Source organism: Oncorhynchus nerka, linkage group LG16, assembly GCF_034236695.1.
Source record: "Oncorhynchus nerka isolate Pitt River linkage group LG16, Oner_Uvic_2.0, whole genome shotgun sequence".
Taxonomy (NCBI): Eukaryota; Metazoa; Chordata; class Actinopteri; order Salmoniformes; family Salmonidae; genus Oncorhynchus; species Oncorhynchus nerka.
The window spans coordinates 38,563,542-38,585,835 of NC_088411.1; the positions used below are offsets into that span (position 1 = coordinate 38,563,542).

At 45.5% G+C, this 22,294-nt stretch overlaps 1 protein-coding gene across 3 annotated transcripts in view; it reads left to right on the plus strand.

Moving 5' to 3' along the window:
- LOC115144455 (brain-specific angiogenesis inhibitor 1-associated protein 2-like) overlaps nucleotides 1-22,294 on the plus strand; it is a 150,337-nt gene that overhangs the window by 16,996 nt on the left and 111,047 nt on the right. For all 3 annotated transcript variants that reach the window (XM_029685510.2, XM_029685509.2, XM_029685511.2), the window contains exon 2: nucleotides 17,791-17,866. In XM_029685510.2, coding sequence (XP_029541370.1) covers nucleotides 17,791-17,866 — 76 coding nt within the window. The remainder of the gene's footprint in view (nucleotides 1-17,790; nucleotides 17,867-22,294) is intronic.

Sequence of the window (22,294 nt, forward strand, 5' to 3'; positions counted from 1 at the left end):
ACAGACTTCCTGCCATTCCATATCCCTCCACACCTGAATACTGTAATCAGGTGTAACCTTGACATTTTCAGGTGTGTGTGTGTGTACATACACAAATACTTATCTTTTCCAAATAGCAGCCCAGCACAAGGAGAACATTAGAGGACGTATGAAGTTGACCCAATAATTCAACTTCTAATTCAACCTGTGAATGTCATGGTTTCTGCTCTCATGTGTGATCACTCACCCACAACTGAACTAAAGGGTCATGGTCTCTCTCTGTCTCATATATATGGCAGAATATATATATATATATATTCTGCCAGTCTCTCTAGCTAGCTACTGTAGTTTGTTTGGCAGGGTATGACACAGCAGGGCTAAATGAGCCACATGGCCACGTTGACTTTTAATTTGCACCCCCTCCACGAGATGACACTGGTGGTGTTAATGTAGGCACGACCGACGGCGAGTCACGGCACAAACGTGCACACCCCTCATCCCTAATGTCTTTTAAAAGGACAGGTCACAGTGTTCCCAGAAAGGATATTGTTATTAGCATTATTTCAACCAGAGATGGATCCCTCAGGTATGTGTATGTGACTTGATATTGACCTTTTCAATTACACTTGTCATACTGTAATTGCTCCAGTCGGATAAAACAATGTGTTTTTTTCTCCCCCTCCACTCTATCCCTGCTACGGTAGCCTTCCCTTATTAGCCTCCTTCACAATATTTGACCAGTTGTTAGATTTTGGAAAAATCCACTGAGATCACTGGGAATTCAGCCCCAGACAACAGTTTCCAGTCAGCCCCTTAGTTAATCAAAGACACAGCACTAACACACACACACACACACACACCTTGAACTTCATTTCACATGTGCTCGACCCCTCACTTTCCCAGAACGTTGCCTTGGGGGTCAGTCAGGCTAGGGAGATGTTCCAACTCCACACATTTTGTAGATAAATATTTCACATACTGGCATTGCTGCACCAACAAGCATGTCTATGTGACCGAAACGAACATCGTACTGGATGTTCCAGCATACTATCGGTGTATCCCAAATGGCACCCTGTGGGCCCTGGACAAAAAGTAGAGCACTATATAGAGAATGGGGTTCCATGTGGGACACAGCCCATGTTTGAGTGTGCATGGGTCTCCATCCTGTTCCCAGCTAAAATGCTGTCGCAGGGAAACCGGCTTTGCTCATCTCCTTGGAGCAGCTTTGAAGCACTGATGCTTCGCCAAGCAGACTGGAACCACCGTGTGTGTGTGTGTGTGTGTGTTAATCTCTGAAATGTAAGATGTGACTGAGGCATTTGTTGAAAACTATGTTGTGCACTCTTTGAATTGCAATTCAACCTATTTAAATAAGCATGGATTCATGTCTTAGCGACAATCAATGAAAGCAATATAACAGTAGAAATATTAACCTCATGGGCAGTAATGTTTACCCCGGTCCAGAGTGTCCCGGGCAGTAATGTTTACCCTGGTCCAGAGTGTCCCGGGCAGTAATGTTTACCCTGGTTCAGAGTGTCCCGGGCAGTAACGTTTACCCCGGTCCAGAGTGTCCCGGGCAGTAATGTTTACCCTGGTCCAGAGTGTCCCGGGCAGTAATGTTTACCCTGGTCCAGAGTGTCCCGGGCAGTAACGTTTACCCCGTAATCGCATTAGTCTGCTGCACTACTTTATATTCTCTCTCACACACACACACACCACATGCGTACTCATGCATGCAGACCCACACAGTGACATGGGGTGTTTTATCTCTGGTCCTGTGTGAAGCCTCTGGGTATCTCCTTCCCTCTTAACCCCTCTCTTTATTTAAGCTGGAACAGAATCTCTCTTCCATTTCCTTTGATGAAAACGGGAACATCTCCTACTGAACAATTCTGAGTATTATGAGGGGCAAGATGAGTATATGTTGGTAATCATTTTAAGAATCCATTTCTGTTTTTCATTAGCCTCGATGGCTCTATATTCGCTCTGTATTTGAATTAGCTTGAATGATTTTAAAGACGAGGCCACATTTTTAAGTACATGGTTACAGCAGACGAGTCCAAGGAGCCACCTGCGAACATAAGGCTTCCTCTCCCTAAAAAGCTTTGTGTGACTGTGTACATTCATCTCTTCCTTTTCCCAATTCACCTGTCAAATATTGACTTGCTGAATGGGAGCGTGTGTGTGTGTGTGTAGTTAAATCTGTTTGAGTCCTGCTAAATGAACGACTTGTGTTGCTGATTTTGAAACGGCTTGTGTTGCTGATTTTGAGCATGAATTAAAATCAGACAACGCGACATGTTAATCATTTACCTAGTCCTTAACCCTGTGTGTGTGTCACCGGCGATCGGGAAACTCCTTCCTCCATTAGCTAGGTCCCTTATTACCATATTCGAGGGCCACTGATGATGATTAGCGGTTGCCGAGGCGGAAGCCTGCAATTTTTATTGGTGTGGGACTGGAGATAATCAGGTGAGGCTCTCTGGGCTAGTGATGTGATGTGTGTGTGTGAAGACTGCAGTAGAGGAGCGGTTAATGAACGTTCCTACTTCAGGAGATCTTTTACACAAGATTTATTTTGTATTTTGTTTTATACATAGATGAATCAACAAACCATTTAACCGTTTAACCTGTTCAACCTATGGGGGCGCTATGTCGTTATTGGATAAAAAGACGTGCCCGTTTTAAGCGCAATATTTTGTCATGAAAAGATGCTCGACTATGCATGGAATTGACAGCCTTGGAAAGACAAAACTCTGACGTCTCCAAAACTGCAAAGATATTATATGTGAGTGCCCCAGAACTAATGCAACAGGCGAAACCAAGATGAAGTTTCATACAGGAAATGCCCCAGATTCTGAAGGCGCTGTGTTCCAATGTCTCCTTATATGGCTGTGAATGCGCCAGGAATGAGCCTGCGGTTTCTGTCTATTCCCGAGGTGTCTGCAGCATTGTGACGTGTTTGTAGGCATATCATTGGAAGATTGACCATATGAGACTACATTTACCTGGTGTCCCGCCCGGTGTCCTGTGTGCGTAATCTGTAGGTCCAGTTTGTTTTAATGACTTATATATATATATATATATATATATTTTTTTTTTTCCCCTCCCCAAATGTGATGAACAAAATGGAGCGATTAGTCGACACAAATAATATTTTTTGTAAAAACGGAACATTTGCTATCTAACAGTCTCCTCATTGAAAACATCTGAAGTTCTTCAAAGGTAAATGATTTTATTTGAATGCTTTTCTGGTTTTTGTGGAAAATGTTGCATGCTGAATGCTAACGCTAAATGCTACGTTAGCCATCAATACTGTTACACAAATGCTTGTTTTGCAATGGTTGAGAAGCATATTTTGAAAATCTGAGATGACAGTGTTGTTAACAAAAGGCTAAGCTTGAGAGCAAATAGATTAATTTCATTTCATTTGCGATTTTCATGAATAGTTAACGTTGCGTTATGGTAATGAGCTTGAGGCTGTAGTCACGATACCGGATCCGGGATGGCTCAATGCAAGAAGTTAACTAGGCAGACTTTGGTGCCGGATGATTGCAGCCTGTGTAAGCACGTACGTAGTGTTTTGTTTTGCGTGTCTACATAAGGGAATTTGTGTGTGTGTGTGTTTTACCCTACTACTTTAGAAACCTGCTGGCTCCGGCAGCAGCATCTTCTCAATGAGACTAGACCTGTCTGATGGTAGTTGCATATCTCACACACACCGTAGTGATCGTCATCTGACGGCTGTTTTATTCAGCGTGTATAAATACATGGGTCTCTCTCTCTCATTTATGCATCTGTCTCCCTGGTGTATTCAGGATGATTACAATGGCTGGATAGGTTCCAGTGAATGAGTTTGTTTCGTAGTTAATGCTGCCTTATATAACAACAGATACACATAGAGGGGTAGGCGGAAACTAGGGGGAGGGAGTGGGGGAGAGACAGACAGACAGGGCTATAAATAGGTTGGTCCCAAGGAAACCCTAAAAGCAAACTCGAGCCCATTTCTCTCTTTTGAGTGTATGTGTGTACATGTGTGGATTTCTTCCCTGACTAACAGTGTAGAGACAAAGAATCAGTGCATCTGCGACAGAAAAACACTCATAAAATATGTATTTGCTGTGCTTATATTTGTTTCTATAAACAACTTGTGCTTGCTTGTTCTCATCATATTACATCAAATCTAGCATTTTTTTATACATTTAAATTAAACATAAGTGATGCACATCAATGCATTTCACAACTTCCTCTCTTTAAACATTTATATATCCTGTATATACATCCTCCCTCTCTCCCTCCTCTCTTTAAACATTTATATATCCTGTATATACATCCTCCCTCTCTCCCTCCTCTCTTTAAACATTTATATATCCTGTATATACATCCTCCCTCTCTCCCTCCTCTCTTTAAACATTTATATATCCTGTATATACATCCTCCCTCTCCCTCCTCTCTTTAAACATTTATATATCCTGTATATACATCCTCCCTCTCTCCCTCCTCTCTTTAAACATTTATATATCCTGTATATGCATCCTCCCTCTCTCCCTCCTCTCTTTAAACATTTATATATCCTGTATTTACACCCTCCTTCCCTGTCCTTCCTGCAGATGGTTTATCCTGTATTTACACCCTCCCTCCCTCCTTCCTGTCCTTCCTGCAGATAGTATATCCTGTATTTACGTCCTCCCTCCCTCCCTTCCTGCAGATGGTATATCCTGTATTTACGTCCTCCCTCCCTCCCTTCCTGCAGATGGTATATCCTGTATTTACGTCCTCCCTCCCTGTCCTTCCTGCAGATGGTATATCCTGTATTTACGTCCTCCCTCCCTCCCTTCCTGCAGATGGTATATCCTGTATTTACGTCCTCCCTCCCTGTCCTTCCTGCAGATGGTGTATCCTGTATTTACGTCCTCCCTCCCTGTCCTTCCTGCAGATGGTATATCCTGTATTTACGTCCTCCCTCCCTCCCTTCCTGCAGATGGTATATCCTGTATTTACACCCTCCCTCCCTCCCTTCCTGCAGATAGTATATCCTGTATTTACGTCCTCCCTCCCTGTCCTTCCTGCAGATGGTATATCCTGTATTTACACCCTCCCTCCCTCCCTTCCTGCAGATGGTATATCCTGTATTTACGCCCTCCCTCCCTCCCTGTCCTTCCTGCAGATAGTATATCCTGTATTTACGCCCTCCCTCCCTGTCCTCCCTGCAGATGGTATATCCTGTATTTACGTCCTCCCTCCCTGTCCTCCCTGCAGATGGTATATCCTGTATTTACGCCCTCCCTCCCTCCCTTCCTGTCCTTCCTGCAGATAGTATATCCTGTATTTACGTCCTCCCTCCCTGTCCTCCCTGCAGATGGTATATCCTGTATTTACGCCCTCCCTCCCTCCCTTCCTGTCCTTCCTGCAGATGGTATATCCTGTATTTACGTCCTCCCTCCCTCCCTTCCTGTAGATGGTATATCCTGTATTTACGCCCTCCCTCCCTCCATGTCCTTCCCCTGCCTTGTTGCACTTCTGTTTTGATGTCATCTTAAAGTTCCAAGCGTCAAGGTGACCTAGAGCCAGCCAGTTGGTACAGACAGTAGGCATCCCTCATGCCATGTCTCTCAACATCATAAAGCACACCATTACCAAGAGACTAGAGATGCCCTCCATCCCTTCAGTGTCTGACAGCTCTGTCAGGAAAAGGTTAGAAGGACAAAGTAGAAGAGAGGAACTCTGTGTGTGGGAGGAGTGAGAGTTCCAGGATATAGAGGTTGGCTGGACACCTGGTTGGAATTGGAGGGTGGTTTTATGCCCTGGGGCAGGGTGATTTGGTTACCATATCGACCCTGTTCCCTCACTCTCTATCTGCACCTGGGCAGCACACAGATGAGCACCTGGGCAGCACACAGATGAGCACCTGGGCAGCACACAGATGAGCACCTGGGCAGCACACAGATGAGCACCTGGGCAGCACACAGATGAGCACCTGGGCAGCACACAGATGAGCACCTGGGCAGCACACAGATGAGCACCTGGGCAGCACACAGATGAGCACCTGGGCAGCACACAGATGAGCACCTGGGCAGCACACATATCTACATGCTTGTGCACTTGTCAATTATTCCCTGGCTTGCACATTTCACCTCCTTCGCTCTGCCCCTCCTTCGCTCTGCCCTACTTCATTCTCCCCGTCCATGCTTTAATTTTTTATATTTATTTATATACACAGTACCAGTCAAAAGTTTGGACACACTTACTCAATCATGGGATACAATCATTCTACATTGTAGAATAATATTGAAGACATCAAAACTATGAAATAATACATGGAATCATGTAGTAACCAAAAGAGTGTTATACAAATCCAAATATTTGAGATTCTTTAAAGTAGCCACCCTTTGCCTTGACAGCTTTGCACACGCTTGACATTCTCTAACCAGCTTCATGAGGTAGTCACCTGGAATGCATTTCAATGAAAACAGGTGTGCCTTGTTAATTTGTGGAATTTCTTTCCTTCTTAATATGTTTTGGCTAAACAGTTGTGTTATGACAAGGTTGGGTTGGTATACACGAGATAGCCGTATGTGGTAAAAGGGTTAGTCCATAATATGGCAAGAAGTGCTCAAATAAGAAAAGAGAAATGACATCATTATTTTAAGACATTAGATTCTCTGGATTGACCGACATTCAAGTACTTTGAAAGTTTCAAGTGCAGTCGCAAAAAACATCAAGCGTAATGATGACACTGGCTCTTGTGAAGACTGACACACAAAAGGAAGACCCAGAGTTCCCTCTGCTGCAGAGGATAAGTTCATTAGAGTTAACCGACAATTCTTAACATCAACTGTTCAGAGGAGACACAGTGAATCAGGCCTTCATGGTGGAATTGTTGCGAAGAAACCACTACTAAAGGACACCAATGGTTCCAACTTCTGTGTCTTTGTGAGATGCAGAGTAGGTGAATGGATGACCTTCGCATTTGTTGTTCCCACTGTGAAGCATGGAGGAGGTGTGATGGTGTTTGGGTGCTTTGCTGGTGACACTGTGATTTATTTAGAATTCAAGGTCCCACTTAAGCAGCATGTCTACCACAGCATTCTGCTGATTTGTGCTTAGTCCCACTATCATTTGTTTATTTACACCTCCAGGCTGTGTAAGGGCTATTTGACCAAGAAGGAGAGTGATGGAGTGCCGCATCAGATGACCTGGCCTCCACAATCACCTGACCTCAACACAATAATTTTACAATCGTCTATGTATGCCTCAGGGTTTCCGTTGGAAAAATATGGCGCTGTTCAACATGACCGGTAGAGTAGTCCTAGGCTGCTGAGTGAAGTATAATAATAATAATAATAATAATAATAATAAGAAGAAGAATAATCCTAACATTTCCACAACCTAATTTGTAGGTAAACCAATACCCCAAAAATACAAACCTGATTAATTTATCAAGATCAGGTCCCATTTTTGTCTCAGAGCAGTGTGAAACGGTGCTGAAATAGTTGACCATACGCGGATGGTCTATTCTTCAAATCCTATTATAACAATTGGATGTGTTTCAGTAAGCAACAATCTGTTGCCTTCGTTCTACTTTATTCCAATATTTCTGTCATTTAGTGATATGTATTGCCATAGTAATTCATTATGGATCCATCCAGATGTGGTTGGAAAAGAGTGCATTTGGTGGGCTATGCAATAGAGATGGGAGAAGTGACATGCCTCGCAAACAACTATTAATACATTTTAAAGTCCCTAAAAAGTCCCTAAACTCGGCAAGACTAGTGTCCTGCTGATAGCCCATCAAGGGTGGATGGCTTCTTTAGTATTCTTAAGAACTCCAGCACAGAGATGAGAAAGGCCCCTTGAATAATTCAACAATGTGTTATTTTTATTTAACCTTTTTTATTTAACTAGGCAAATCAGTGAACACTTTTATTTACAATGACGACCTAGGACGACCTAGTTAACTGCCTTGTTCAGGGGCAGAACGACAGATTTTTACCTTGTCAGCTCGGGGATTCAATCTAGCAACCTTTCGGTTACTGACCCAACCACTAGGCTGCCTGCTGCCCCATAAATTAAATAAATAAATAAATAAATTGCAACATGTTCGGCTAAAGCGATTTGAATGCATTTGACTGTTTTTAATATTGTCCATCAACCAAAGACCGCATCTACCGTGGTAGAAATGTTATTGAATTCGATAAAAACAATGCATATGTTTTATTAGGCTACTGTGTAGTGTCTTTAAATTTACAACCCTCCTTGATCTCCTTCTCGGCAAGAGTCTATTGTCCTGCTAATTGCTCATGTGCGAATTTCTTCTTTTGTATTGGAATTACTGTATTAATTACAGTAATTTACCGTTCTCGGAGTGGAAACATTGCTTGCAGAGTTCACAACTTGTGAAAAGTGTAGCATCTACAGTGGTACAAAATATATTATTGAATTAGATTTTTTTTTAAACTTTTTTTTTATTTGGCTACTGTGCAGTTTGACAAAAACCAACAGGACAATGAGATGTTTACTGTAGCCTACATAGTAAAGTGTCCTTACATAAGGATGACATCAACAACATCCTTACATCTCAATGACACCAAGTACTCATTAACTCTGGACATAAACTTTTGAGACTGAGTATTAATGATGTACACTTGGAGGTTCACTGGTGAAGTGCAACTAAGATGTAGTTTAAATAAACATCTGCATTTTGAGTACATAAAAAAAATATATATATTTATTAACGAAAGCATAAAGATGTTGTGGAACAAATATTGTATATGCGTGTTACAGCGTCTTCTGACAAAGTATGAAGAAATGTGAGTGTGAAATTGCTTTGACATTTTGACAGGTTTGGCGATCACAGAATCCGTAGGATATTAAACACTCAAGTAGGCAACAGAAGCAGGAACAGCATAGGGGTTGAGTGACTCACTCATTCCTGGTTTATGTTAAAAATGTACATTACTTAAAATGGAGTCTGGTGCTCTCATGTGTGGGTAGGTCACTAGGAGTAAACGGATACTGGACTGCAGTCTGGAGTTTAATGATGAAGCAGAGTATACATGTGGTCTGAGTACTGTGAGCGTACCAAGTAATTAGGCGTCACTCTAAAGCGGGAAGGTGGAATAAACGAGTCAGGAAAAAGGTTTTTCTGATTGAACACGGTTCTCTATTGAGAGTATTTTGTCAACAAAAACATTCAAACATAATCAATGAAAAATCTTCCAAGGAAAAACACACATCTTCTTCTCCAGATGAAACAAGAACACAATAGGATAATCTTTAAACTACAACAAACATAAATCATGGTTTTGTCACCGTCTTAGTGGTTCTTTCAGCACAGTTTCCCTCTCTCGGTGGCCATCTTCCAGAGATAGTTTCCCCCTCTCTTCTGGTTCCATTCTCTCTTTTATAGGGGAAGGAGAGTATCTCATTAGTACCGTCAGCTGTGCTTAATTGACTCTGGTTACCTTGTCTCCCAGGCTCTGTTGGGCAACTATCCATGAGCCCAGCCTGCCCTCTAGTGGTCCGTCCACATACCTTCCCCCCCAGGACCGAACCGGAGGGTCGGGCGCCAGACGCACCGTCTTGGTCGCGTCGGGACAGCGCGTCTGCATTCCCGTTCCTCGATCCGGCCCTGTGGATGACATGGAAAGAGAATGGTTGTAAAGACAAAAACCATCTGGCTATTCTGTTGTTATTGTTTCTCTTACCAGCCATCCACGTGAGGGGCGCATGGTCAGTAACTAATGCAAACCTCCGACCCAGTAGGTAGTACCGGAGATAATCGAGGGCCCACTTGATGGCTAAGGCCTCTTTCTCTACGGTCGCATACCTCTGTTCCCGATCACTGAGTTTCCTACTAATGAAGAGAATCGGCTTCTCTGCTTCACCTTTACCCTGAGCTAGTACGGCCCCGAGCCCTGTATCCGAGGCGTCGACCTGCACAATGAACTCTTGTGAGAAGTCCGGAGCCTGTAGAACGGGATCAGAACACAGGCCATCTTTTAACAATTGAAAGGCCTCTTCCGTCTCGTCTTTCCACTCTACCTGGTTTGGCAGGTTTTTCCTGATGAGGTTTGTGAGGGGGTTGGCAATGGTTGCATATCCCGGGATAAAACGGCGATAATATCCTGTTATCCCTAAGAAGGCCCGAACGTCTCGCTTGGTCTGGGGTCGAGGCCAGTCACGAATTGCCCTGGTCTTCTCTGCCTGTGGGCGTATTTTCCCATTCCCCACGGTGTACCCCAGGTATTCCGCTTCGGACAAACCCAGGCAGCATTTATTTGGATTGGCTGTCAACCCTGTGGCTTCCAAACTCACGAGCACCGCCCGTAATCGCAGGAGGTGACTATCCCAGTCCTCGCTGTGGATGACCACATCGTCTATGTACGCCGCTGCATACTCTTGATGGGGCCGTAGAATGGCATCCATGAGGCGTTGGAAGGTTGCAGCGGCACCGTGCAGTCCGAAGGGCATCCTCACATACTGGAAAAGCCCCTCTGGAGTGGCGAAGGCAGTCTTTGGGCGATCCTCCGGAGCCACCGGCACTTGCCAATATCCCTTCGTCAAATCCAGGGTAGTGATGAACTTGGCCTTTCCTAAGCGCTCCAAGAGTTCATCCACGCGGGGCATGGGATACGCATCGAATGTAGAGATGGCATTCACGCCCCTAAAGTCGTTGCAGAGTCTCATACTACCATCGGATTTGGGGACCAGGACTATGGGACTGGACCACTCACTCGTCGAGGGCTCGATCACGCCCATCCTCAACATCTCCCTCACCTCTTTCTTAGCGATGACTCTGCGAGCCTCAGGAATCCTGTAAGGGCGGATATGCACCTTCTTGCCGGGTTCAGTGTGGATATGGTGGAACAGGACATCTGTTTGTCCTGGGAATGGAGAGAATATTCGACCGAAGTTCATAATCAGCTTGTCTAGCTGTCTTGACTGCTCCGGTAGGAGAGTTTGGCCACGGCGCACCTGTGGTAGAGCCTCCTCTTTTCCTTTGCCCTCCAGGGCCATCAAAGCCACCTCCTCCTCTCGTCCATGGTATGTCTTCAGCAGGTTTATGTGATAGATTTGGACCTTCTTCCTCCTGTCAGGTTGCTTGATGAGGTAATTGACCGGTGAGACCCTTTTCATTACCTCGTAGGGCCCCCTCCACTGCGCCAGCAAGCGATGTTCGGCCGTGGGCACAAGCACCATCACTTTCTCTCCCACGGTGAACTCACGGGGGTCGCAGACTTATCATAGGCCCGGCCTTGGGTCCTTTGGGCCTTCTCCATATGCTCCTTGACTATGGGCCACACTGCTGACAGGCGGTCTCTCATCAGGGTAACGTGTTCTATTGTGGATCGAAAGGGGCATGGTTGGGTCTCCCAGGTCTCCTTGGCTAAGTCGAGGATTCCTCGACAGGGTCTGCCATAGAGCAATTCAAACGGAGAGAATCCAGTGGATGCCTGGGGTACTTCTCGCAGGGCAAACATTAAGTGTGGGAGAAGCATGTCCCAGTTTTTCCGTCTCGGGACACCACCCTTCTCAACATGCTTTTTATCGTTTTGTTCAAGCGTTCACACAACCCGTCTGTTTGAGGGTGGAATATGCTTGTACGTATCTGTTGAACCTGATATAACCGACACAAGTCCTTCATCAACCGGGACATGAACGGGGTTCCTTGATCAGTCAAGATAGTCTTGGGGAGGCCCACACGAGAGAACATCAGGAATAACTCCTTGGCAATTCCCTTTGAGGACATGTTACGCAGGGGTATGGCCTCCGGGAACTTGGTAGCGTAATCTATAACCACTAGGATGTACTCGTGTCCTCTGGCGGATTTTGGGAGGGGTCCTACGAGGTCCATAGCTATGCGTTCAAAGGGAGTCTCTATGATGGGGAGAGGAATCAAAGGGTTACGTAGGTGTGGCCGTGGGGCTGTACGTTGACATTGATCACACGTCCTACAATACCTGGCCACATCCCGGGTGACCCGGGGCCAATAGAATCTCTGCATGATTCTGTCAATAGTCTTGTCTCGTGCCAGGTGTCCTCCTAGGACGTGGGAATGGGCTAACTGTAGAACTGTATCTCTGTATGGCCTAGGCACCATTAGTAATTCCTGGTTTTCCCCCCTTCGTCGTACGACCCAGTATAACAGACCCCGCCTGATTGCATAGTAAGGAAGAGGGGGCTCACCTGATCCGTCGACGTTCCTCCCGTCGATCACCTTCACCTTCCTCATGGCCTCCCTTAGGTCTGGGTCTCTATGCTGCGAGGTGCCGAACTGTCCCTTTAATTCCTGGGGCAGGTCGACCTCGGTAGAGGGATGTGGAGGTTGTTCCACATCCCCATCAGGGGTGACCGAGGAGAATCCCTTCCAGGTTCCCTCCTCGGATGGAGCTTCAAATATATCCCTTAGCGCCTGGTTGCTCCTTCCTTCCTGCGTTGTGTATAGCCCTTCACATGTGTCTTCATCGGTGGTTTCTTGGAATATCTGTCGTAAACGTTGGGTCGCTATTTCTTCCTCTGCTGCAGAGGACGAGGACGCAGCTACGTCTCCTTGTAGGACTACTACCTCGGGCTTGGATTTTCTCTTCTTTCCTGTCCCCCTTCTTCCCGTGCATAACGTCATCTGCCGAAGCTCCTTATATAAGGGACAGTCTCTCCCGATCAATAATGGCACCTTCAGCTGCGGCACTTTCCCGGCCCTGACTGTACACCTTCCTTTTGGAGTGAGAATAGGCAGATTCACAGTGGGGTAATAGTGGGTGTCTCCATGGATACAGGATACGGCTACTTTGTCTGGTAGCAGTGTTGCGGAGGTCACCATCCGCTCCTCTACTAACGTAACCATACTTCCCGAGTCGAGAATAGCTACCACATCTTGTCCTTCGACTTGCACCGGAATCTCTGAGGCTGGGGCTATCTCTGCTAACCAACAGTGTTGATCCTGCCCCCTCAAAACGGGATGTGTGGGGGTAGGCAGTGATGACTCCGTGACCATGGGCTCATCCTTGCTAGGACATTGTGGGGCATAATGGTTGGGAGACTGACATTTATAACACCGACCCTGCTGTGTGGTGGCTGACTTCTCCCACCTCCGGGAGGGGCTTGGACGTTTCGGTGGCGAGAGCGCCGGGGTGAGTCGTGGTACGGGATTGCAAGACTCCTTCCGTTCCTCCTTGTCACTTTTTAACAACTCCCCTGTAGACCGATATGTTTCCACCGCCTGGGCTATGTCGTCGGCTGACAACGGGTTGGCTTGCCCCACAACCCTTTTAAGTCACTGGGTAATTCTCTCAATATCTTGTCCACTACGAGAGTCTCTATCACATGTCCTACTCCCTTTCCAGGTTCTAGCCACTGTTTCGTCAGTCGTATTAAGGCGAAGATCTGGGCACGGACGGGTTGATCAGCTGTATAGGTCCATTGATGGAACTTTACAGCCCTATCTCTGGCAGTCAGCTGGTACCGGGACAGGATCTCGGTTTTTAGTCGCCCATAGTCCGCAGCTTCGCGGGAATCCAGGTCAAAATAGGCTTCCTGAGCCACCCCGGTCAAAAGAGGGGCTAATGCGCTCGCCCATTCTGTGGGCGGCCACTCTTCCAAGGTGGCCGTCCTTTCGAAGGTCATGAGGAAGGCCTCAATATCATCCTCCTTGGAGAGACGAGGTAAGATGGCGTGAGCAGCCGCTCTTGTCTTAACTCTAGGTTCTTCTAGTCGGCTCAACTGTTGTTGCAGGAGTTCTATGGTTGTCTGCTGTGCTGTGAACAATTGTTGTAGTAGGGCGTTATCCATCGTTCTTGAATGGTTCCTCCGGGTCTACTGGAAGAATCTTGATTTACTCACTTATCCTTGTGTCACTCGTCCACCTAATGCCCGCATCCTCCACCAATGTGAGCGTACCAAGTAATTAGGCGTCACTCTAAAGCGGGAAGGTGGAATAAACGAGTCAGGAAAAAGGTTTTTCTGATTGAACACGGTTCTCTATTGAGAGTATTTTGTCAACAAAAACATTCAAACATAATCAATGAAAAATCTTCCAAGGAAAAACACACATCTTCTCCAGATGAAACAAGAACACAATAGGATAATCTTTAAACTACAACAAACATAAATCACGGTTTTGTCACCGTCTTAGTGGTTCTTTCAGCACAGTTTCCCTCTCTCGGTGGCCATCTTCCAGAGATAGTTTCCCCCTCCTCTCTTCTGGTTCCATTCTCTCTTTTATAGGGGAAGGAGAGTATCTCATTAGTACCGTCAGCTGTGCTTAATTGACTCTGGTTACCTTGTCTCCCAGGCTCTGTTGGGCAACTATCCATGAGCCCAGCCTGCCCTCTAGTGGTCCGTCCACAGTACACAGGGAAACCTTGTCTCTGAGTTTCACGAAATTGTACCAAACTGACCAGTTCGTTGCTGGCTACTTCACTGACCTTTTATACATTCTCCAGAACATGAATATGGTTCAGTTCTCAAGTTCTGTGAGGTGGAAGAAATTCCTTTGTTCTGTCTATGAAAACTCACTCTCTCTATACTGTCTGGCCATGAGAAAGAATCTCCTCCAGGAATTCATGATCTGCCTAACAGCAACCTGGGTGTAAGAGAGGTGGGGGGGTGGGGTGCTCGCTGTACCCAAAGAGGGCGATTTGAGCACCTGGGCAGCACACAGATGAGCACCTGGGCAGCACACAGATGAGCACCTGGGCAGCACACAGATGTAACTGCCAGCTAATTGTTTTATTGCTTGATGCAGGACTCTAGTGGCAGAGAGGAGAGACTCTCGGACTGAAACGCTCACACCTCCATTAATTAACGAAAATATAGTCATACCCCATAATGACAAAGCAAAAAAGGTTTTTAGAAATGTTTGCTAATTTATCAAACATTTTTAAACAAATTCCTTCTTTACATAAGTATTCAGACCCTTTGCTATGAGACTTAAAATTGAGCTGAGGTGCATCCTGATTCCATTGATCATCCTTGAAGTTTCTACAACTTGATTGGAGTCCACCTGTGGTAAAGTCAATTGATTGTACATGATTTGGCAAGGCCCACATCTGTCTATATAAGGTCCCACAGTTGACAGTGCATGTCAAAGCAAAAACCAAGCCATGAGGTCAAAGGCATTGTCTATAGAGCTCTGAGACAGGATTGTTTTGTGGCACAGATCTTGGGAATGGTACCAAAACATTTCTGCAGCATTGAAGGTCCCCAAGAACATGGTGGCCTCCATTCTTAAATGGAAGAAGTTTGGAACCACTAAGACTCTTCCTAAAGCTGGCCGTCTGGCCAAACTGAGCAATCGGGAGAAGGGCCTTGGTCAGGGAGGTGAGATGGGAGGACCTTCCAGAAAGACTACCATCTCTATAGTGCTCCACCAATCAGGCCTTTTTGTGGTAGGGTGGCCAGATGGAAGCCACTCCTCAGTAAAAGACACAAGACGGCCTGCTTTTGGTTTGCCTAAAGGAACAAGATTGATCTGATGAAACCAAGATTGAACTCTTTGGCCTGAATTCCAAGTGTCACGTCTGGATGAAACCTGGCACCATCCCTACGGTGAAGCATGTTGGTGGCAGCATCATGCTGTGGGGATGTTTTTCAGCGGCAGGGACTGGGAGACTAGTCAGGGTTGAGGGAAAGATGAACGGAGAAAATGATGAAAACTTGCAACGGTTCATCTTCCAACAGGACAATGACCCTAAGCACACAGCCAAGACCATGCAGGAGTGGCTTCAGGACAAGTCTCTGAGTGTCCTTGAGTGGCCCAGCCAGAGCCCGATCGAACATCTATGGAGAGACCTGAAAATGGCTGTGCATCGACACTCCCAATCCGATCTAACAGAGCTTGAGAGAATCTGCAGAGAAGAATGGTAGAAACTCCCGAACTACAGGTGTGCCAAGCTTGTAGCATCATACCCAAGAAGACTCAAGGCTGTAATCCCTGCCAAAGGTGCTTCATCTAAGTACTGAGTAAAATACCTATGAAAACTTACTGAGTACTCAAGTAAATGTGATATTCCTTTTTTTTAATGTGTAATACATTTGCAAAACAAACAGTTTTTGCTTTGTCATTATGGGTTTTTGTTTGGCGGGGGGGGGGGGGAAACAATTGAATACAGTTTAGAATAAGGCTGTAACGCAACAAAATGTGGAAAAAGTCAAGGGGTCTTAATACTTTCCAAATACACTGTATATACACTATATATATATATATATATATATATATATATACAAATATATACAAAAAAGTATGTGGATAATACTTCAAATTTCTTTCCTGCTTGAGCTGCCCTGGTCAACTCTGCCCCGGTAAACTCTTAAGTGCTGTTTGTTGTGAAGCGGAAACGTCTAGGAGCAATATTGGCTCAGCCGCGAAGTGGTAAGCCACACAAGCGGACAGAACTGGTCCGCTGAAGCATGTAGTGTGTAAATATGGTCTGTCCTCGGTTGCAACACTAACTAACGAGTTCCAATCTGCATCTGGAAGCAACGTCAGCACGAGAACTGTTAGTCAGCAGCTTCATGAAATGGGTTTCCGTGGCAGCACACAAGCCTAAGATCACCATGTGAAATGCCCAAGCATCCGCTTGAGTGGTGTTAAGCCGCAATTGCATTCTGGTGCAGTGGAATTGCGTTCTCTGGAGTGATGAATCACACTTCACCATCTGTCAGTCTGACAGTCGAATCTGAGTTTGACGGATGCCAGGAGAACGCTATCTGCCCGATTGCATAGTGCCAACTGTATTGTTGGTTGGAGGAGGAATAATGGTCTGGGGCTGTTTTTCATGGTTTGGGCCCCTTAGTTCTAGTGAAAGGAAATCTTAACACTACAGGATACAATGACATTCTAGATGATTCTGTGCTTCCAACGTTGTGGCAACAGTTTGGGGAAGGCCCTTTCCTGTTTCAGCATGACAATGCCCCTGTGCACAAAGTGAGGTCCACACAGATTTTTTTTTTTCAAAATCTGTGTGGAAGAACTTGACTGGCCTGCACAGAGCCCTGACCTCAACCCAATCGAACACCTTTGGGATGAATTGGAACGGCGACTGCGAGCCAGGCCTAATCGCCCAACACCAGTGCCCGACGTCGCTAATGCTCTTGTGGGCGAATGGAAGCAAGTCTCCCCCCTCCCAAGCAATGTTCCAACATGTGGATGAGATGTTCAACGAGCAGGTGTCACATACATACTTTTGGAAATGTAGTGTATAATCCTATTTTCTCATGATTGTCTCATCATACTTCAGTTTTAGTAATGATGATATTGTAATGTAGTATTATTTTTCTGTGAGCGTATATGCAGAAGATTATGCTGGATGCCACCTGAATCCCCTCCAGCAGACATTATACCCACAGTTCGATGCATTATATTCATTATCAACCCCCTGCTGTGGCCAGCTAGCACCACGCTCAAGCCAACTAAGCTAGTTGAATCTCCTCTCCTCTTCTTTTCTGTTTTCGTGTCATCCTATTTTATTCCCTGTCCTTGTTCCCTCATGTCTCTGCATAACCGAAAAAGTAATTAGCACAAACAACATGACCTGAGAGAGACCGAGAGTGAGTGAGAGAGGCTGCCCGGGCATCAACACCCACATCCCTCTCGCTCCTTCTCTCCTTCGCCTGGGTGTGACTGATTCCCATCTACACTCTTGTACCTGATTGGCTAAGCCAAACGAGTTGTGTGCGTGAGTGAGCTGGTAGGAGTCGCGTACTTGCAGTGTGTGTGTGAACGCACGCCCCGATTACAGAGTAGAGCTCTGCTTCTGCTATGCTTATAGCTGCTCAGTCTGACTAAACTGTTTTTATTTCTCTTTTCAGTCCATTATGGAGCAGTTCAACCCGTGCTTGCGGAACTTCGTGGCCATGGGGAAGAGTTACGAGAAGGCCCTATCCAGTGAGTACATCCTCTTCTCCTTTATCTCATCCCCCTCTCACCCCCCCCACTACCCTCCTGTCCAGAGGACCAGACCTGACACTATCTTGCTGTTGCTTTTTAGACTCCTGATTTACCTGAACTAGAGATGAGCTCAGATGCTGGTGAAGTAGCCTGTAGTCAGTTTCCTCTTGTAGCCCTTCTGATCTCTTGTAGGACTTCGCTATGAAAGATTCTGCTGGGTGCCCCTACAGAAAAACCACATGTTTCACGTGATCACAATGCAAAGTGTTCCCAAAAACACGTGATTTTTTTCCCCCACATGTGAAATCGTGTGCTTTTTCTGTAAGAGATGCTTTCAGTTACATGGACTGATTTTGATATTTTGTTGCGAAGCTCAGGCTGCCTTCCTCATGTCACCTTAGTCTGTTCCATGTCCACATCGTGGCCTCCACTTCATCTGCATCCCTCCATGCCGTCTACCTCTTTATGTTTTTATTTGGTTGTTCACAAGTGTGTGTGTGTGTGTGTGTGTGTGCAATACGGTTGAAGGGTGCAGGAGGACAACCATTTTGAGAGGTGGGAGGTCAGGTGGAGCTAAGAGAATAAAAATGGCCCCATCAAAGAACAACCGAACTGGTATTGAGGAGGGAGATGGAGAGAAAAATACATTGGAGATACAGACTCTTGTTTCTTCTACCAATGGTAAAGGAGCAGCAGCATGAACCTATTCTTTTCATCAGTGTCACATGGTCTTACATGAGGTTCAGACGGAACCCGGAATGCTTCTATTACAATATTCCGTGCATTCTGCTTAGATCGGTCTTACATGAGGTTCAGACGGAACCCGGAATGCTTCTATTACAATATTCCGTGCATTCTGCTTAGATCGGTCTTACATGAGGTTCAGACGGAACCCGGAATGCTTCTATTACAATATTCCGTGCATTCTGCTTAGATCGGACATTTCAATGTACTTTTTTTTCCTTACCACCGTTTTGCTTTATGAACCATGTTCTCTGAGACTGACTCCCTGTCATATGTGGTATGCATACCACCCTGCATACCACTGCTGGCTTGCTTCTGAAGCTAAGCAGCGTTGGTCCTGGTCGGTCCCTGGATGGGAGACCAGATGCTGCTGGAAGTGGTGTTGGAGGGCCAGTAGGAGGCACTCTTTCCTCTGGTCTAAAAAAATATCCCAATGCCCCAGAGCAGTGATTGGGGACACTGCCCTGTGCAGGGTGCAGTCTTTCGGATGGGCCGTTAAACTGGTGTCCTGACTCTCTGAGGTCATTAAAGATCCCATGACACTTATCGTAAGAGTAGGGGTGTTAACCCCAGTGTCCTGGCTAAATTCCCAATCTGGCCCTCAAACCATCACGGTCACCTAATAATCCCCAGTTTACGATTGGCTCGTTCATCCCCCTCCTCTCCCCTGTAACTATTCCCCAGGTTGTTGCTGCAAATGAGAACGTGTTCTCAATCAACTTACCTGGTAAAATTACGGATAAATAAATGTGTTGACCTAATAAATATCTATTTTATCCATCTATATATACACATAGGCAGACACAGTATGGAGCTTGTCCAGCACTGTGGAGGTATAGGAGAACGTGTATACTACTGTATGTGGCAGTCCATCGGGGTGTTTGGCCAGAAACCGAAAGGTTGCTAGTTAGAATCCGAGCCAATTCGTTTTTTTTTTTTTTTTAAATGGTTGAGCTTCCCTTGAGCAAGGCACTTAACCCTAATTGCTCCCAGGTCACCGTCAATAATGGCGGATCCCTGGTCGTGACCCCACTCTCCGACGGTGTCTCATGGGGAGTGGGATATGCAAAACGGACATTTTCATTTCACACCACACACGGTACAGGACAGATGTAAAAAAAGACAATGTTTAACCCCACCCATGTTTTCTGAGCAAATTGTTGAAGACTGTAAAAAAAAAACAGCCAATCAGAGCCAAGTGATTACACATTTTGGAAATCAGCCCAAGTATTGCCATGCCTAATATTGAGTTGGACCTCCTTTTGCCCTCAGAACAGCCTCAGTTCGTCGGGGCATGAACTACAGGGTGTCTAAAGCATTCCACAGGGATTTTGGTCCATGTTAACTCCAATGCTTCGCACAGTTGTGTCAAGTTGCCTGGATGTCCTTTGGGGGGGGGTGGACCATTTTTGGTACACACGGGGAAACTGTTGAGCTTGAAAAACCTAGCAGCTTTGTAGTTCTTCACACAAGCCGGTGTGCCTGGCATCTACTACCATAACATGTTCAAAGGCTCTTAAATCTATTGTCTTGTCCATTCAACCGCTGAATAACAGACATACACAATCCATGTCTCAAGGCTAAAAAAAATATATTTTTAACCGGTCTCTTCCCCTTCATCTACACTGATTGACGTGGATTTAACACGTGACATCAATAAGGGATCATAGCTTTCACCTGGATTCACCTGGTCAGTCTGTCATGGAAAGAGCAGGTGTTCCTATTGTTTCATATACGCAGTGTATGCGATCGTATACAAATGTAGGCAAGGTTTGAAATTATTGTTTTTGGTCAAATATTGTATCTGTTTAGGCTTCTTGCAGTCAATTATGTTCCCGGGTCCCTGACCATCGGTTCGAGAGAGATAAATCACCCCCAGGCTGAACCTAGTTGATGCTCCATGCTGTACCGGGTTCACACTTGTACATGTGTGAAACAGGACAAATGTGAGCACCCCCTATTTGATATTTTTATGAACATCCATTTTTAATGAGGATTTCTTGTTGAAATACAGTTTTCAGTTGAATAGAATGGTGGGGAATTGGACATGCTGCACTATGAATCTATGGTAGGCTGTAGACTGGGAAAGCATGGTCCTACACAGATGGTGTCTCCTCAGCCATGTCTCTAATGTAGTGTTGTCTCCAGCTGTAGGTTACTGGTCTCTAATGTAGTGTTGTCTCCAGCTGTAGGTTACTGGTCTCTAATGTAGTGTTGTCTCCAGCTGTAGGTTACTGGTCTCTAATGTAGGAGCAGGCAAAGAGGGTGAGAGAGAGAAAGGAGGGAGAGATAGAGCGTCATATTTCCTGCATGTCTAAGGACCAATAAAGGAGGACTCAGTGTTGTCTGATAAGAATAAAAATAGCTACACAGGATGGAAAATTAAACTTCTTCATTGCAGATCAGGTGCAGAACTGAGGTTCCGGCTTAGGCTGTCGTTACAAAGGCAAAGGGCACAGCCAGCATTCAAATCACCACAGTGTGCCTCATGGGCCTCCATACACTAACAGAAAATGTAAATATGCCAGTTCTGCCTCTGCTCTTAGGAGAAGAAAGGGAACCCATAAATCGCAACAGGGAACAAGGAGTGGTGCTTGGCTGGACTTGAGGTCCCTAGAGCTTTTGTTGACTAACATCATGATTCGGTCTAGGGAGAGAGCTGCCTGCTTCTACAGTACCAGTCAAAAGTTTGGACACACTAATCATTTCAAGGGTTTTTCTTTGTTTTTAATTTTTTATATTTTCTACATTTGTAGAATCAGAGTGAAGACATCAAAACTATGAAATAACACATATGGAATCATGTAGTAACCCAAAAAGGGTTAAGCAAATCAAAATGTATTTTATATTTGAGATTCTTCAAAGTAGACACCCTTTGCCTTGATGACAGCTTTGCACGCTCTTGGCATTCTCTCAACCAGTTTCATGAGGAATGCTTTTCCGTGGAGATGCTGTTTGTTCGATTTTGGAGGATAGGAGAGTGTGTAGTGGATGCAGGGCTTGAATAGGATGCAATGCTTAGACTGGTATTTAGCCAGCTGTTCTGTTTAGTTTTGGGACTGGAGAAGGTGGGGCAATTTCACACAGCACACAACCGTACTGGCATCATGTTGAATGTAGGGCAATTTCACACAACCCACAAGGGTATCATGTTGAAGGTGGGGCGGAGAGACATTTCTCAACAGGGACAAGTTGTGTTGTAGAGATGGAGGAGATTCGGAAGGGTGAGGGCTGAATGGATTTTGTAGAAGGGAAGGATGGAGAGGAAGAGAAATGCGGTGAATTTGGAAGAGGAGTTGAAGATGGATGGAGTACTAAACGCATCAAGCTGCGCAGCTGATCTGGTTTACACGGGTTTTACTCGGGTTTTACTCCTCAAGAGTGTTTGAATTTACTTTGGAATAGGTGGGAAGAATCGATGTCTTGTCACCACCTCCATTCTGTAGATCTATCTGCTTCATATCGGAGGTGTAATCCTCTTTACTGAAGACACACACACACACACACACACACACAATCCCCCCGACAGCAGAGCTCTAACGTCTTGTCCCAGTTAATACAGCTTTACCTGGCCTGCCACACTTCACCGCCCCTCGCTCTATCCCCCTTGGCTGGGATTTCTGTGGACATCGTTAAATAGCCCATCCATCCACGCAAGGGTTTACCACACCGCACTCTACA